Raw genomic sequence first — 19,166 nt, 5'->3', positions numbered from 1 at the left:
CCTCAGGCATCAAATCCCTATTATTATTGGTAATTATTTTGAGATATGGGCACTATTAGTCTTCAACCCCGTTATGGACACTATGGAAGCTCTCTGAATATGATTATAAAATATATTTGTAATGAAATCAACATTTTCCTATTAATCAGATGTCCCTCACACTAATTCAGTCATTGTAAATGTAAAATTTACATACATTTTACACTTATGTTATACTAATACTTGAAATGGGCACTTTTTGTGACAGCAACCTCATCATTTTTGATCAAAGATGTGGCTTAACTTCAGAATTTGAACTAAAATCAGTATTCTTATGATTGCTCTGAACATTTCAGACTAAGTTCAACAAACATTAAATTACTTATTCATAAACTTTAAAAAAATGATTAATAAAAATGTAAGTGTGACGGGTTTGAGACTAGGGTAACAGGGTTGAAGATGGTAATGGGGTTGAAGAGACAAATACAGCTTAACATATACATAGTATTTTTTTTCCTCTAATTCACTGTAAGATATTCTATAAGCACTGTATTTCATTATGTAACCAAGAAAAACAACAGATATAAATTGCAATTGACCCTTCGCAGGAAGCTTGATTGACAGGCGATCTAACCAATCATAATCCGCCATCCGCCATTTTGTCCGACAAAGCAGTCAGGAGAGATAGCAGATTAACATGGGAGAATTTGAACTTGAAAAACGGAATGTACTGACGCCTTTCCGCGGTTAAAACAACATTCCTTCTTATGTTCATTCATGTTTATTTGATGCTATATATTAACTAGAAGGAAGAGATGATCGGTTCACGAGCAGCTTTAACTGATGCTCTACAGCGATCTGTCAGACACATTTAAGAGCCACAAAACGGTATGTATCGTTTAAATTTCTTTTAAAAAATGACCACATTTGAAAGGTGAGACTTTGTTTATTATGTCTAATATCAAAAGTAACCGAAAAGTAACCTGGTCCGTCCTGTCTGTCAGCGTGTTGTCAGTCTCCTCTCTGCTCCGCGATGTATTTTTCACTGCGTGAGAACATGGTGTGGCGTGAGAGCAGCGTAGCTTGTCGGGCATAGCGACAGTAACTAAGGGGGGCGGGTCTCTGCGAAGGGTCAATTGCAACTCAGTTTTATTAAAAACAACAACTTAGTATACATTAGAACATTATAAACTGACTAAATAGGTCATTAAAATAAAACATATTACTTGTGTACTTTTTTGATGTGTGTGTGTGTGCGAGCATGTGTTTGTGTGTGTTATTTTTTTGCATGTGCGCGTGCTTCGTGGCAAAAAAGAAACGGGGTTGTGATTTTTTGCCTCGAAAATGGCCACTGCTCTACATGTAGTGAATAACAGGAGAGTACATGGCATGCATGGTATTAAGAAATCATGTATATTGTTGAAATAACAAAGATAATTTTCACAAGTAATAGAATTCTATCTTTATTTGATGTAACAGGGTATAGTCGTTGAGCTTGACGACCACAATATCACATTCTAAATAAGTTATAGTGATAAAAGAAGGTGGTAACTTGCCTGTGTCTGCACACAATGTTGTTCAGAAGACTTCTATGATGTTACTTCCTGTTACTGATGTCACATAAGGATCTGTTCATTAGTTTTATGGGGGAGAATGATTTATGTAACGGGGTTGAGGGATTACTGTGGGACGGAACTAAATAATGTGATTTTAATGAATAATCATGAATTTACTTGGGGAAAAAAAACATTACCAGCAAAAAAGCACAGATAGATATTCATGGGAAAGGCTAAATGTATGGACTTTTTTCTAATTTTATTATTCATATCCCAAGTACACTTTCATAGAAGGCCATGAGGGACATGACAAAATAGGTGATGTCAACTGAAAAAACAAAATAATTTCTAATAAAAAGATAATATGTATGTCATTATTTTTGAACTGTATTGAAGGAGACATTTCAATTGATACAAAAAACGTTTAAAAATAGATTTTGGTGATCCAAAAGGTAAAATACACTTAAAAAGGCCAGAGGGACTCAAATCATACCGGTTTCGTGGAATGACTCAGCTAGTCAGCTGCCTTTATCTAGCTGGCGTGTGAATTGTGTGTTGTCGGTTCGTTATTCGCGTCTTGTTCTCTTTGCCAGCGCGCCTTGTTTTTCTGACTCTTGTCCAGTCTATAAGGAATACCAGTCTAGAGTTTCGTCAACCAGCATCCTTGTCTGAGTTCCACGCTGTGTTGGATCATCTGTCTAGAGCTTTCGTCAGCCTTATGGATCTTTTCTGATTTCCCTGAGCACTGCTATCTCTGTCTTTTGCTGTTTCTAATAAACTGTTATTCCAAGCACTTGGATCTTGAGACTCATCATTGTGACACTGTGGCTGCATGGCTTCATGTTCATGATTTCTGTTGGATGTGACAAGTGAAAAGTTATTACACTTAACAGAGGCTTTTATATTCATAAAAAGAGAATTATTATGTGTTATGTTTGTATAGTTTATGGACCTCAAGGCTGTTTCGTCAGAGCCGACTCATCTGAGACCGAGTCCGTGAAGGGCAGGGGACTTTTAATTTGGTCATAATTTTGCTTTCTTTGTTGGCTTTATTTGTACTAATTAGCATTTGTTTGTACAAGAAACACTTTGTCCATCAAATATCATTCTAAATGACCATTTGTTGATCTCGTATGTGATGCTACAACAGTTTTAGAGACATATGAACCATCTGTGTTTATGGACCTGTATGTGAATATTATAGTCTATACCTCCTGCTTTCAGCAATATCTTCCATTAGAGAGAGGGAAGATAAAATGGAGAAGTTTAGATTACCTGCTGTAACACATCACAAGCTCCTCAAGCACCTCATTGATCAATAGACGTTTGACAACTACTGTATGAGGCACATTTCTTGATATCAGAAAGAACCGGGTGCTTGATTGTCTGGTATGGCTGAACTCATTATGCAACAGACACCTAACTTTACAGGACATCTTCCACACGTGATCTGAGGATTGCAAAATCAATTTGCAAAATTGCTAAATGATTACAAAATCATAGCTGACCCCAGTCACACATCCTGTTTAACAAACTGCCATCTGGCAGGCAGTACGGGAACTTTCAATCTAGAACCAGCAGATTGAAGAACCTGCAGGCCATCAGAACTCTTAACACACTGTAATCTTCTTCCTTGAACTGTCTGTTCATGTACAGTAATTTTTCTACTCCAGGTTTTTGCACTGCATACTTTGCACACAAACATTAGGTATCAAATACATATACTTTATGATCATTTTCCACTGTTTACAAAGAACATTTGCACTTAAAAACATACACATACTATTATTATTTAATATAGCAAACATACATACATAGGCCTATATTTGTTTTGTAATAATACACACATATATACACAGTACCAGTCAAAAGTTTGGAAACATTACTTTTTATTTATGTTTTTGAAAGTAGTATCTTATGCATTGAGACTGCATGACACTGATGACTTGAGTAATGGCTGATGAAAATTCAGCTTTGCATCACAGAAATAAATTATGTTTTAAAGTATTAAAATAGAAAACCGTTATTTACAATATTTTCACAACAAATATTTCACAAGTTTTTTTCTGTATTTTTGATCAAATAAATGTATCCTTGATGAGCATAAGAGACTTCTTTCAAAAACATTAAAAATAGTAATTTTTCCAAATTTTTGACTGGTAATATCTGCTTAATTTGTTCGTGTTTTTTTCTCGTTTTGTACTGTTTACATATAACATCTGCACTTTAAGGCATACTGTACACATACCACTCATTATTTAATATACAAAGCTGTCTCTTTAAATTGTATTGTATTACATTGCATTAGCCTCACTCTAAGCATTTCAATGTACAAAATGTCACTGACATTTGTATACATGACAAATAAACTTGAAAGTAAACCCATGATGCTGCAAAAAAATAAATACAAATTTTTTTTTTTTTTATGGCAGAACATGATGCTGATGTCCATGCTGATTTATATGCTATATGTGTTTAAAAGCTTTGAAAGGCTTATTAAAAAGTATGTATAGTCCAAAAACCAACATTTATTGGATCCTTTTCAATTTGCTTATCTGTCAAACAAGGGAGTGGATTGTGCAATCTTAACATTGTTGCATATTGTTTACTCGCATCTTGAAGGTTCAAAAAATCACATGAAAATCCTATTTGCTGACTTTTCCTCAGCTTTTAATAATATCTTGCCCTCTGTGTTGGTTGAAAGACTAGCCACAGAGTTTAACCTAGAAGGACCAATTCTGTGGCTGCAGGATTTTTTAAGAAACAGTACAATGAGTGTGTGGGTGGTTCACTGTCAGAGAAACAAATGACTAATGTTGGATCCCCACAAGGCAGTGTCCTCTATTGTTTATATTGAACACAAACATCTGTATAAGTGCCCATTCAGGGAGATATTTAATCAGATTTGCAGATGACACTGCATTAGTTAGTCTCCTTCAGGGGGACGAGGACAGGACAGTCGGTTTTAAATTAATTCATTTCTTGGTGACATGTCAAACCTTAAGTTAAATATTTCAAAAACATAGGAGATGTGTATTGGTTTTAGGAAGGAGTCTTTAGTGAGTGTGATTCAGTGTATTAATGAGTATAAACACCTCAGGGTTGTCTTTGTTCACAATCTGAGGTGGGATAAATGGACTGAAGTGTACAAAAAAGGACATCAAAGAAGATGGTGTCATTCAGTGTAAGCGTCTTAATCCTAAGAGTGTTTTATAATTATTTTATTGAAAGTGTTTTGACCTTTTGCATCACCTGTTGGTTTGGAAATGTCACAGTGGAACAAAAGAGTTGCTAAGAAAAGTTTTGAGTATTGCAAGTAAACTTGGTGTCCCTCTAATAGGTCTAAAACAAATTTATCAAACCAGATGCCTTAGTAAAGCCACGAAAATCATATCAGACAATAAGCATCCTCTGTTTAATAAATTTTAGAGATTACCATCGGGTCAGAGATTTAGGATGCCAGTATCCATCCTTCCACAGGCAGTAAAATTCTTAAATGAAAGGTAGTGTGTTTTTTTTTTTTTTGTAGAGTTTACTGAGCGGGTCTCAGTGATGATTTTTTAATAATGTGTGTATTCGTGTTTTTATATTAATGTACATTGTTGGTTCTTTGTGTGTACCGGTACGCATGAAATGAAACTCAAGCAACTCAAGTTGAAACTCAAGCAACAAGAATTTCCCTACGGGGATAATAAAAAGTCAAGTCGAAGCTTGTAGCCCTAAAGGCCCGTGACACACTGGCAATGCGAGTTAAATAAATCAGAAAAATCCAAAAGGTTCATGCATATTTTATTCAAGAGTAAAAAAAGAGATTTGTCCCATAGGGCATGCTCACACTGTCCGTACTGTAGGTCAGGAAATCATGATGCTCAGAATGAAGCTCCAGAGAAAAATACAAGATATAGAATCACAAATAACTCATGAACATTTTCATTATTCATAACATAAAGCACAATGAGCAACCAAATCAAGGATGAGGCAAAGTGGAATAAACCAGCAGAACTCTTAATAATAATAATTAATAATCATAAATAACCAGAATATTGTTAAGATTAGAATAATGATCAGAATATACTTCTCCTTAAAAATGTGAGACACGTTAAGGTGTGTCTATATTCGATTTACATTTGAAATAACCATGCAGTCATGCTTTGGCAGCCTGGATGTCTTTTCACAGAATTATATGTTCCTTCACACTACTGGATAACTTCTGTACATCCATAAAGTAACGCAAAAGATTTAACACCTCAGTGGAGCTTAATTAACTGTACAGCAATGTAAACGAAAAAAAAAAACAAAAAAAAAAAAACGAACAAACAAACAATAAATAAATAAATAGCTTGAATACAAAATAAAATAACATGAAAATAAGCAATAACAAAACGTTCCTTAAAAATATACGCCATTTATATACAAAATAAACTCCCATGAATTATGCGTAGCTGGAAATCCGTTCAGCCTAGTGCACCTATACAGGACAAGGACCTGTTTGAAACCACCCAGAATGGCCCGACACAATCCCTCAGGTCAAATCACCTCCCTGTTTCTCACACACACATACACACAGCCAGCCTATAGTCTGTGATGCAGCTGACAGAATGCTTGCTTCCCGCCGCTCTGCTCGGAGCACGAGAAGAGGCGGGAAGCGCCAGACTCAGTCCGAGGGACACAGGGAAAACTGCCATAGCAACCACAGCACGACGTGACAACGGCGGATTTACACAACGCAGCAACGAGCACACAGCTGAACAGCATTAGGGGCGACTCCAAACCTCTCTTATTTGCGGATTAATCGTGATAACCTGTGTGGAGTTATTTTGTGTAATATTAGTTATTCTGTAGATATAGAGATTACTAGAGTAGCAAAACATAGAACTGCGAGAGAAGTGTAAAAAGGAAATGGTTATAAGCTCCTCGCGCACGTTCGAACGCAAACGTACACTCCTCCGCTTTCGAATAAATAGAGCGTTGGCTTGGCGTTTAACGTTCCAAGGCAGGCCAGGAAAAAAAACGGTTAAGCGTTTGTGAAAACCTACTTATCATCATATAATTATATATCACATGTCTCCCACACACACAGACACGCACGCAGAAGTGCAAACACGCATAAATAAACATCTCTTCGGACAAAAGAACAGGAAATGCCCTCTTCTCTGTGTTCACATTTCCATTACATAGCCCCATATCCATAAAACTACATATCCCATCATGCAACTCTCATGCATGATCTCCTTCGTGCGGCCGTTCCGTTCGTCTCGTGTTTGTTGTTGAGGCCGTTGAACGTCAAGCAGGGAGTTCTGTTTAAATATATCACATAGTCCATCTGCTACATAGACTGTAGCAGTGAAAACGAGGGGAGAGGGGAGAATTGCATTATGGGAGAAGGAGCAGGGGCGAGCGAGGGACCGGAGGAGTAGATGAATCACTGGATATTGCTGTTGTCGTCCGTGCCGTTGGATTCGGCCATGTTCATCTTGCCCATCGACAGTCCCACGCTGTTGACCACGTCTCGGCGAGGGGGCATGCGCTCGTTTATGCGGTCCAGACCCTTCGCCTCCTCGAAACTGTTGATCTTGTGCTGAGGAGAAAAGCCACGGATGGCTATGAGGAAGAAAAGAGAAGAGCAGTCACCAATTGCGCATAGGCGAAATAGAAAACGGACCATACCACAAATGATCACATACTGCTAGATGGGTGTAATATTCTAAATTTGATACAATCACAAAGTGTACTTTTGACATAGTGATATAGTCTATAGGCTATATTATATCAAGAGATACACACATGTCCGGGTCATATTTCCCTTCAAAATGATTTGAAGCTTTCTGAAAATATAATTTTTTTTCATTCCAAAATTATTATTATTACTGTAATGTGAAAACCAAAACAATAAATACAATATTTATTTTAAACACAGAGACACATTCTTGTACATATATCTTTGTGAGGACATTCATTGACAATGCAATCTCTAGGACCGGCCGAAATGTCCTCACTTAACTCTTTGTTCTCACTCCAATGGCCTAAAACTCAAACTGGTCCTCACAAAGATAATTGTACAAGTACACACACACACACACACGTCCAGATGAATAATGGTACTGACATTTTCAGGAACAATAAATTACATAAAATTAATATCATAATGCAAAAAATCTTAATGTTCTTGATTTGTTCCATATTTTTTCTTTTTGGAGTGAAATGTGACCTGGAATGACTTTAAATTTCACTCATGTAGAGTCTTTAAACACTCCACTGATCCTGCTATGTATTAGTCACAGTATTGGCACAAATTCACAACTGCACGTATTTCACAACCAAACACATACACGCACAATATATGGTGTACAAGGAAACAGCTGTGGCGATGACAATGAAAGTTACATCTTATCACTTTCCCTCCCAGTTCAGCTGGAAAACCCCACAAAGACCAATAGCACAGTCAATGTTTCCATTAGAAAACAAACCCACTTCACAAGCATCAAATTTTTTTGTAATGTAAATTGTTTGAATGTACTTTGATCAGTTCTGATGGAAACATAGTGCTTCATCATACCACAGTCAGAGATGATGTGAAATCCTCTCTTGGGTTTGCTCTCAGACCACACAGAAGATTTTGGTTTTCAAATGTATAGAAACTCTTCCCATCTCACCCTGTGTGCTGGGAAAAGAGCTCTGGAAGTAATTTTGCCACTGATTTTCTCCATAGGCATTCCAAAATATTATTTGATAAGGAGCTATATAAACCTTGAAGCAAATCACCAAACTCTGAGGTGAATCACAAAACTACAACATTTGAATTTATTCTCTGAGCTATTTAAAAAATCTGGAAAACAGATTTTGTACCAGTGTTTTCATTGTTAATTAAAACTAAGTGCACGTTTACAACGGACTAAAAGCAGAAAAGCTTTTCCTTTGTGTTTTTCGCGTACAGACGACAACATTGTCAAAACGATCCTCGTTCACACGGATCTTTAAAAACGACTAAAAACACTGTAGTCTGCTGCCAGGCCAGTAGTCGGCAATGTCACTTTGTAAAGAAACACTACGCGCCTATAGACTGAACACGCAATACCGTTTTCACAAATTCACGTTTTTGTCTGTTTTGAATGTTGAAATGTGTATTCCACATACCCGGATGGTCTACTTTTTCCGGTTAGAATCCAAAGTGCAGATCCGTGCACACTTTAACGGATAATATTGCCCACAACCCAATGCGCGTTGGACGAGGATTTGATTAGAACTACAAACACAAATAAAAAGTGTTAAAAAAAACTACAAATATGGCGGATGTGCGAGACCAACGGTTAAGAAGTGAGGTTTAGATAAAGGGGTTTAAGGGAGTAATTATCAGTATCCAACCTGACTAAAATATATTTATTCAATGTTATCCACATTATATTTCATCTGCAACAGCATTGTGAACTTTTGTTCACAAAAGATACGTTTGGTCATTAACCTTTACATGCATCATTATGCAAATTGCAAACACATGAGAGAGTTAGCTGCATGAAAGGCCCATGGCTGGCAGATCAACGTGCTCCTACATGTCTCTCTGAAACAATGGGAAATTAAATTAAATTGAATGTGGAGAATTTTAACCTCTGCTACACACTCGCTTCACAAAAACAGTACCGGTACACACTTTTAGGGCATAGTATAAGGCGAACTGGGACGCGGCAACATTGATTTTTGTCTCACCTGTTCCTCGTCATCCTGTGCATTTATACCCTCAGTTTTCTTCTGTTCTTTGTCTTGTGATAATTTTTCGTGCTGGTATGTATCTTTGTTTGGTTCCAACTGTTAGGAAATGTCATTTCATCGTTCTTCTGCATCTTTTGTGGATTATCAAGTCAAGCCAGTGCGTGACAAGGCTAGGTCAGTCTCACAAGGTTAATATGTTATTGATTAAAAACCTATTTTGCTGGAGATTTTAAACAGCATTTAAACTTCCAGAACCCTCATTGACCTTTAAGTCATTGTTTACCAGATATCCGTGAAAACGGTTCAGACTCTGAATGAGTTTAAAAACAAACCCTGTCATTGAGAGGTCACATGATCCCTGCAGATCACATGGTCACGACAGACCAAACCCAGAGTGAGTGCGCGAGGAGCGGCGCTGGGGTGATCAGCGTTTGGGGTGTGGTGCTGTAAGAATACTGGGTGAGAGGCAAGGGGCGTGTGCCCCAACCCGCCCATGGCCCAGATTCTTGCCGTCTGCTGAGTCATTCTGTAACCTTGCTGAATAAGAATGTGTGCCATTAGGGGGGAAAGGGTGGAGAACAGCAGAGCAGAGTCTAGCATTTGCATAAGCAGGAAGACGTGTGTATGTGTGTCAGTATATTTCTATAAAACACTATTCAGACTGGATTATCAATTATCAACAGAGGATGTCATTATATATATTCATTTAATAGGATATATATATATATATTTGTCTATTGGCTGGATGTAAGTGTTATGGCTGGTGTGCTGGTATTGGCTGGTTTAAACTGGTCAAACTGGTCTAGCTGTTCTCCCAGCCTCACAACAAGTGCCCAAACCCCCTATGAAACTAGCAAACCAGACTGGCTTGACTAGGATGAGAGACCATTCAAGACCAGAAAACCAGCTTGGGCTGGTTTAAACTGTTTCTTTCAGCAAGGATATGATATGCTTATCACATTATACAGTATATATATAATTATGGGAAGGAATTGATTAAAGTGATGATCAAACCTGATGCTACACATTCTTATCTTGACTGATTACATTAGACCTTTTCAGGGTAGAGTAAGGTAAATCTGTAGTCTTTATAATTAGCAAGCCTATGGTACACTACCATATGATTTAAAAAAAAATTTTTTTAATATTTGATATTATTGTTTTCTAATTTAATATATTTTACAATGTAATTTATTCCTGTGATGACAGCTGAATTTTCTGAATTTTCATTTTTGTTGCTCAAGAATCAATTATTATTATCAATGTTGAAAACAGTTTTGCTGCTTAATATTTTTGCTGAAACTCTAATACATTTATTTTCCCAGGATTCTTTGATTAAAGGTATAGCGGAGGATTTTTTACTTCCGGGTGGATCACCTATACTATTGGTCCTCCTAATTGTCAATCATTCTGGTGAATCAGTCAAACTTATTCAAAAAGTGGAGAGGGCGGGTCTTATCTAAAATTCGGAAAGATCCTCCACTATACCTTTAATAGAAATTTCAACTTTTGTAACATTATAAATGATCAATTTAATTCATCCTTCCTTAACAAGTCTTAATTGCTCTCAAAACTGACTACAGACTTTTGAACATAGTGTATGTCCCCATTTAGATATTTAGATAAATGTGTGTGTCTGTGTGTAATACACAATCCCTGACCAGTCATAGCACCCACACGCTCAGTTAGCTAGGCTGCGCTGTCTAGCTAGCTAGCGTGTTACAGCGGTCACTATGAAACCTCTGAGCAGCACAGAGAGAGATAGAGGCCGGCCAGTTTACCTTCTCCATCCTCAACCGTCTCGACTGCTTCAATGGCCTCGATGGTAGCTGAGGAGGCACAGAAAGACAGACGGAGAGAAGGAGAGAGGGAGAGAGGGAGGATGGATGGGGGAGTTTATTGTGATAGTCATGCACGCAGCACAATCCCCCAGCATTAGCTGCCAAGTAGCTGCCACGGGCAGTTAGCAGTTAGCATTAGCCGGTTAGTTTCCCAGTATGTTTGTGTGTGCACATTTCAGATGGTATAATTAGTGAAGAGAATGAACGAAAGTGTTTCACTAAAAGAGAGGGGTTAGCAAACATGTGCGTGAGTTTGTATGACATTGTCTTAGTGACCTTGAAAGAGAAAAGAGGTTGTGATTGGAAGGTATAATAGCGCGGTTTGGTTTTGTAACTCACCGCTTTGCAAGGTCTGTTTTCCTCCAGACAGTACGCCGCTCGGCAGCATGCCAGTAGGGGTCAGACCTTTCAGGGTCAACACATTCTCACTCTCCTCTCTGTTGAAATACAAACCAGCGTACAAGTTGATGTACAAGTGAAATACATATAAATTCAAGCTAAATAGAAATATTAAAATGTAAAAATAAAAGCTAATTAAAAATATTAACATATATTATAGTATATAAATATTGCTAACATATTACTAAAACTATATACTGTACTGTACAATCAAGCTGAATAGAAATATAAAAAACAAAAACTAATAAAAATGACTAAAGCACATTACAAAATTACTAAAACTTAAACTAGTTAAAATGAAAACAGAAAAAAATAAGAAATACTATTATAGCATATAAACAATACTAAATATTACTCAAACTAAACTAAATATAAATTCAAGCTAAATATAAATATTTAAAAAACGAATAAAAATGACTAAAGCGCATGACAAAATTACTAAAACTTAAACTAGTTAAAATGAAAACAGAATATCTAAAAAATAAAAGCTAATTCAAAATATGAACAAATAGTTTTATAGTACATAAATATTAAAATATTACTAAAACTAAAATAAATAGAAATTCAAGCTTAATGGAAATATAAAAAAACTGACATAAAAATGACAAAAGCACAGCAAAATTACTAAAAAGTAAAGGTAAAATTAAACCAGAAATATATACTAATAAAGGTTAATATAAAATATTAACAAATGCCCTTATAGTATGTTTATTAAATATACACACATTTAAGTTTATTGAAAAAATAGCCATAATGTACATAAAATATGTATTTTGAGAGCATAGGAAGACAGACTTGATTACATCACTTGCAGTGCTTCATGGGAGTGGGCGGAGCTAATGAGCTTTTTTGGCACATTTAGCTTGTTTTGACTTGGTGAAATTTTACAGCATCATGGCTAATGTAGTTTTTCACCACGAATTCCACTGTTAAATATGATTGTTTTAAAAATAAGTTGAAATAATGTGGGCTGATGGCTTCAACAGCAGCAAATAATCCCATAGTTCATAGGGCTGTCTTCAAAGGTGTATAAGTTATCGTTTAAAATCAATTTCCATATGCAGAAATGTTTTACTTCCGGAATCCAACTGTTGCACTTTATTTGAGTTAATCATAACAACAGTGTGTCTCAGGCCATGCAAACACAAACATATTGCTGTATTATTAAAAATAAATTATGTTGTAAAGATCCAAACCACAAACATGTGTTCCCAACCCCTTCTAGACTCACCGCAGAACTGAGAACATTTTGGCCATTTTGCCGATGGCACGGATCTTGTTTCTGATGACCTCTTTACGGGCAGCTGCAGCATTAGCTGAGAGAAACCAGGAAACAGGCTTATAATTCATAAACAACACACTGAAGCTGAATATTCTGTACAAGAATTTAAAATGAAACAATCTTTAGATGTCTAAAAAAAAATTAAAGCTACAATGCGCAACAATATACTGAAGTATCCACGATTGACAGAGAATGCCAAAAATTTGACAATAGGTTCATTTTAGTTGTCATCTGGTCATATCTAACACTTAAAATTAGGTGAAATAATTGTAAAAGTCTAGACATGTGTGTTTCTGAAAACCCTGGCCCTCACCATCAAAGATCTCATCTCCATCCATAAGCTCGTCATCAGAGCAGATGCTGAGGACATTCACCAACATCTCTGTCACTGTGGAGGCGTTAAAGGTCAAAAAGGCAAGATCTTGTGACATTTTAGCATAAACTATTAACAATTACAAACAAACAAAAACATAAGGTGTCACTGTAACATTTATACTCCAGCTAAACTCGATCTTTTAATCTCCATCTCAAATGACTTTATTATGAGGTAAAATCCAAAAAAGTTTGATCTGATAGTTTTACTTGTTGAGACAGAAAAGATGAAATACAGTTCATATCAGACCTATTCCATCTTCTTTGCTTTAACAAGTCGAGACAACACAGCAGAGGATCCACTTCCCTCACACACCCAGAATGAATAACAAGTAAGGAATTTGTGTAACCACAAAGACTGCGTCTCCTGGCAGAATCATGATGTCTCATGCTGTTTACCAACACTGTGTTTCCTCTTTCCCACCTTTCTCTCCAACAAACGGAAGCGACCAGGTGAAGACGTCCATGAAGTTGGGCAGCCAGTACGGATGTGGCGAGCAGTTGAACTGCCGTATGTTCATTACGTTGTTCTCGTATTTAAGCACAGCCGCTGCGGAGAGGCATTAAGGCAGTAATATTCACACATTACGTTTTAATGAACATAAGAATCTCGACTTTTCTAATGAACATCTGTACATTTCTTTCTCTTTGCACATGACTGTCATTAGATAAACACACACAAAAAAAGAGATTTGCAACTACCTATTTATCTATCAATCAATCAAAATACTAATAAATTAGTATATTATATATTCAATATAAATGTATTATATACTTTATTCTAATTTATATAAAAATGTATCTACATTTATAATTGATAATGTTTGCAAACAATGAACCAGACTATTTAAATGTTGAGCAAGCAATCCCATTGAGCCATGCAATAATGATGTGATTGCTTGTAGTTTGCATATACACTGAACAAAATTATAAACGCAACACTTTTGTTTTTGCCCCCATTTTTCATGAGCACAAAAGGCCTATTTCTCTCAAATATTGTTTACAAATCTGTCTAAATCTGTGTTAGTGAGCACTTCTCCTTTGCCGAGATAATCCATCCACCACACAGGTGTGGCATATCAAGATGCTGATTAGACAGCATGATTATTGCACAGGTGTGCCTTAGGCTGGCCACAATAAAAGGCCACTCTAAAATGTGCTACCTGAACTTGTCCATAACGTTGTCCTGAACTTGAACATACGCCTGCCCGTACCATAACCCCACCGCCACCATGGGCCACTCGATCCACAACGTTGACATCAGCAAACTGCTCACCCACATATACGCTGTCTGCCATCTGCCCTGTACAGTGAAAACCGGGATTCATCCATGAAGAGAACACCTCTCCAAAGTGCCAGACGCCATCGAATGTGAGCATTTGCCCACTCAAGTCGGTTACGACGACGAACTGCAGTCAGGTCGAGACCCCGATGAGGACGACGAGCATGCAAATGAGCTTCCCTGAGATGTTTCTGACAGTTTGTGCAGAAATTCTTTGGTTATGCAAACCGATTGTTGCAGCAGCTGTCCGGGTGGCTGGCCTCAGACGATCTTGGAGGTGAAGATGCTAGATTTAGAGGTCCTGGGCTGGTGTGGTTACACGTGGTCTGCAGTTGTGAGGCCGGTTGGATGTACTGCCAAATTCTCTGAAACGCCTTTGGAGACGGCTTATGGTGGAGAAATGAACATTCAATTCATGGGCAACAGCTCTGGTGGACATTCCTGCAGTCAGCATGCCAGTTGCACGCTCCCTCAAAACTTGCAACATCTGTGGCATTGTGCTGTGTGATAAAACTGCACATTTTAGAGTGGCCTTTTATTGTGGCCAGCCTAAGGCACACCTGTGCAATAATCATGCTGTCTAATCAGCATCTTGATATGCCACACCTGTGAGGTGTTTGGATTATCTCGGCAAAGGAGAAGTGCTCACTAACACATATTTAGACAGATTTGTGAACAATATTTGAGAGAAATAGCTTTTGTGTACATAGAAAAAGTCTTAGAGCTTTGAGTTTAGCTCATGAAAAATGGGGGCAAAAACAAAAGTGTTGCGTTTATAATTTTGTTCAGTGTGTATATATATATATATATATATATATATATATATATATATCATTGAATTCAGACCTTTGTTGTTGTAAACGTCCAGGTAGTTTGGAGCAGAAAAGATGGTGATGAGAGAGGGGAAACCTGTGGTCTGACTCTTCCTGTACATACGGTAACTAAAAGAGCAAGAAAAGAGAGAAGAGGTCGAAGAAAATTATAGAATGACCATCAGAAACATGATTAGAATTACACTGGGGTGTTTTCATAAACATCATTAATAAGTACATATTTGTGATAAAACCCTATTCTACAGCAAGTATTTGAAGCCTGGTTAAAAACTTCTTTCAAAGCATAGTCTCAGATCAAAAACAGTCATAATTGTTTTGAAGCCTTTATTCATTATTTCTTTTAAAGAACTTTGCCTTTACTGTGCTAAAGCGTGCAATACAACACAAAATTATTATTATTTTGATTAGACTGTGTAAAATTAACTAATTTGCTGTTGTCGACTGTTGTACTGAGTATTGTAGATTGCTGTGGAGCATTATAGTGCATTACTGACTGCTGTTTAGTTGACTGCAGGGATGCCTGAGGCAATGACTGATAAAAGGGCCTGGGCTTAGGTGAATGTGTGTGCATTGGTGGCATTTCAGATCAATGAACACTACTGTACTGTAATGTATGTGGATTATGGAGAATCAATTTCTCTCTGCGTCTGTCGGTCAGCTGTATCTGCACACTGATCGTCCAACAACACAAACTCAATCTAGACTGTCAATATACACATACTGTGTGTGTGTTTTAGAGGTTTTATATCTGTAGGAGGCGAGGAAGAGAGCTGAAGAGAAAAAATAGTCATATAGAAAAAGACAGGAAGTCAAAGGTGACGTTGCGTGTTGTTTTCTTACCCTGCGTCCTGCGCCTCATGTGCCCTGATGACCGACAGTAAGTTGTTGGTCTGTAAAAACTCACACACTGCAGGATAGCTGTACAAAATGATAAAACAGACAAAATGAGGCATGGTAAACAATATTTACAGTCATTGATAAATACTGATAAAACAAATCATTTGGCTAAATAACTGGTTAGCTGATCTGTTTCCGTAAGCTAACTAGCTAAACCCCAGCTAACAGGGAACGTTCTGGCAAGGTTATCTCAGTTATGAACAAAATTTGATGAAATCAAATGACAAATCAAATCAACATTTAATGTTCTTCCAGTAATATTAATAGAATGTTCATTCAAAATGATATAGTCCGTTAAACGTTAAAAGCTAGCACAGAAACATTTTCTATACATTGTTAAACATTTTTTCTGAAATGTTATTTTTTTTGTCATGACCAAGATTTTTTTTAACCATTTAAAAAATTGGACATTCTTAACATTCTTAGAACTTATTTTGTTAGCTAAATACCTGCTTAGCCAGGCTGGGAGATCAGCTAAAACCAGCTGAGATCAGCTCTAGACTGTTTTTTTATTTCCAAAAGGATTTTAGTGTGTCATTTTTAATAGTCCAGCTAGCACTTGTGATTTAGATCTAACATCACTTTTGAAACCTCTTCCTCAGTTCACTATGGTTTCATTTGATTATACAACCATCCTGATATTTCTGAAATGCTCAAGAGAGGTCTCAAAAACCATTGAGAGTGTATTTTAACCGTTTGCTAGCATGTGTATTATTGTCTTACCACTACGAGCCACCAGGGGGTAGCAGTGATGTAAATGTGCAGCATACAGTGAAAACCACCATCATTTCCTGCTCAAAATATTTGAAGGGTCTAAATGTGGTCCTAGCAAAGAAATGAAGGCTCAGATGTTGTGTGGTATGATGCCATGTTGAAGACTAGTCTTGTATGTTATTTATTACTTTAACTTGGCAGTCTTGACTATTTTTGTCTAGTCTATACTGGCCTAAAGCGCAGCACACTGACACGCCAGCCATCCATTGTGTTTCATTGATTTCAAAGGGTTTCATAAGAAGTGAAAACAGTGAGGATTGTGGGTAATAACATTCACACCCAAGGCTCTCATTCACAGGCTGCGCAATGTTAGCTGCATTAGCTTAGCATTAGATATCCATTTTTTCCTCTCCACATAGATTTTCTCTTAGGGCTGAATCTAATTGGGGATTTTTTTAAGGCAAAAATTGTAATGCCGTTTTTTTGTTTGTTCGTTCCAGGTTTGCTGTGCTGCTTTTGATGGGCTACACAATTTGGCTAAAATATCATATTGTAATGTGATTGTATATCTCTGACTGTATAATAATAATAATTATATTGTTATTATCATCATTAAGAATAAAGAAAATAAGAAATATATTACTATGTTAATACTTTCATTCACTGTAAGATAAAAAAAAGTAATAATAATTTTTCAGTGCCACAGTAAAATTACAACACTAATATTTATGTCTTAATTTCTTCCTTTTCAAACATTAAACCATCAAATGTTTATTTTGGTGTAAAACTGAAATGCTTCTCCCTTTGTCTAAAGATTCTCCTTTGTTGGCTACAGGTTTAAAAACACTTCACTTTACATATGTGCAGCGTATATATTTATTTAACTAAATCGCAGTCTTTGCAATTTGATAATCAAACATGGAAAGTCATATTGTGATTTTATTTCGCTTAATCGTTCAGCCCTGTTTTCTATCCTCTATCCTTTTCCTGTTCCATCATTTCTGTCTTTCTCTCAGGTTCTCACTATATCTCTGAATCTTCATATCTCAGCGGATCTGGCAGTAGTAGCCAGTTGTCATGGTAACGGCAGAGCGCAGATTCCCGTGGGATTGTGGGGATTCTGTGTTGTGCTGAAGCTGGTCACTGTTTGGACTTCTTTACAATTCCAATTAAACTCGCTCAGCACTCCAGGCGCTGGACTTTTATCTACACCTTTATTTCACTATACTTAACCGGTCCTTGAGGAACATTGTTTTGCTAAGTGGTTACTCTTTCATGACTCAGGAGACTTAAAGTGTCAACTCTGTCTCAGATGTTTCTCCTGAAATTTCTTAGGGGAAATATAAAGAGACACAAATGACACAATTGTTGACGTACAGCAGTGGTTCTCAAACTCTTTTGGTCACGCCCCCTTTAAACCTTAAAAAAATTATGTTCTTCTTTGGCTGAATGGAGCAGCTCAGATCATTTGGTCTCTGAAGAATTCATATTGAGATCTCTGACTTTTGATTTTGTACTTTAGGTATCTTGTTAAATCTGAGCACAGTCTGAGAGATTGTCTAGGGAAGCCACATGTGAGGTTACTGGTTATGAGAAGCAGGAGAGACTCCATTTGCTGTCTAGTAGAACTCATTGAGATACTAAAGAGATCTTGATTTCTGCACCTCTTCTATCACTTCTCAAAGCGATCTCCATGAAGAAGGCTGAATGGTTTACCTGTAAAAGTAGGAGCATCCACGGACAGAGTTGTGGCTGAAGTAATCTTGGCTTTTTTCATTGCCGAAGTCCTCCAGCGGGTCGGCCCACAGCAGATCACACATGGGGCCGAATGCTGGGGGTTCCTTGAACCTGTCCAACTGAGAGAGAGAGAGAGAGAGAGAGAGAGAGAAGAGTATACCTAGTGTCAACATCCCTACTATTTTATATTTGTAAGTATGCTAATAATGTTAATTAATGAACAACATTATTAATATTTAACAATATTTTATCTTATTTTACATCACACTTTTAATACTACTTTTTTATTGCATAGTTATTTTGCTTTTATTTTTGCTCTGTGTTGGTGATAAAAATACGCCATTCTTTGTCATACAAATAAAGCATACTAAATTAAAAAAGATAGGGAATAATAGTTTTAAAAACCATGCGCTGCATTTGTGCACAGCCTGAACACTGCTAAAGAAAATACAGCAGAAGCATAAGTGGAGATTTAAAGCAGATCCGTCAAACATCTGTTGTCAGAGCTCAGTCTTAAAGGCCCACTGAAGTGCCTTGAAATGCACAGCATTATTCAATGTGGTGACGTAA

General features: G+C 36.9%; 1 protein-coding gene across 13 annotated transcripts in view; it reads right to left on the bottom strand.

Moving 5' to 3' along the window:
• Window positions 1-5,303: 5,303 nt before the first annotated feature.
• ppp3cb (protein phosphatase 3, catalytic subunit, beta isozyme) overlaps window positions 5,304-19,166 on the bottom strand; it is a 50,689-nt gene continuing 36,826 nt past the window's right edge. For 8 of the 13 annotated variants that reach the window (XM_084133929.1, XM_084133930.1, XM_084133920.1 and 5 more), the window contains 9 exons: window positions 18,576-18,715; window positions 16,089-16,166; window positions 15,262-15,356; window positions 13,558-13,683; window positions 13,075-13,149; window positions 12,711-12,795; window positions 11,420-11,517; window positions 11,021-11,068; window positions 5,304-7,136 (listed from right to left, as the gene is read on the bottom strand). In XM_084133929.1, the coding sequence (XP_083990055.1) occupies window positions 6,958-7,136; window positions 11,021-11,068; window positions 11,420-11,517; window positions 12,711-12,795; window positions 13,075-13,149; window positions 13,558-13,683; window positions 15,262-15,356; window positions 16,089-16,166; window positions 18,576-18,715 (924 nt within the window). In that variant the 3' untranslated portion in view covers window positions 5,304-6,957. The remainder of the gene's footprint in view (window positions 7,137-11,020; window positions 11,069-11,419; window positions 11,518-12,710; window positions 12,796-13,074; window positions 13,150-13,557; window positions 13,684-15,261; window positions 15,357-16,088; window positions 16,167-18,575; window positions 18,716-19,166) is intronic. The other 5 variants (XM_084133922.1, XM_084133927.1, XM_084133932.1 and 2 more) reach the window with 1 other exon arrangement.

Source organism: Abramis brama, assembly GCF_963993115.1.
Source record: "Abramis brama genome assembly, chromosome: 13".
Taxonomy (NCBI): Eukaryota; Metazoa; Chordata; class Actinopteri; order Cypriniformes; family Leuciscidae; genus Abramis; species Abramis brama.
Note: the sequence above shows the minus strand (reverse complement) of the source record. Positions and strands in the feature narration are given on the sequence as shown.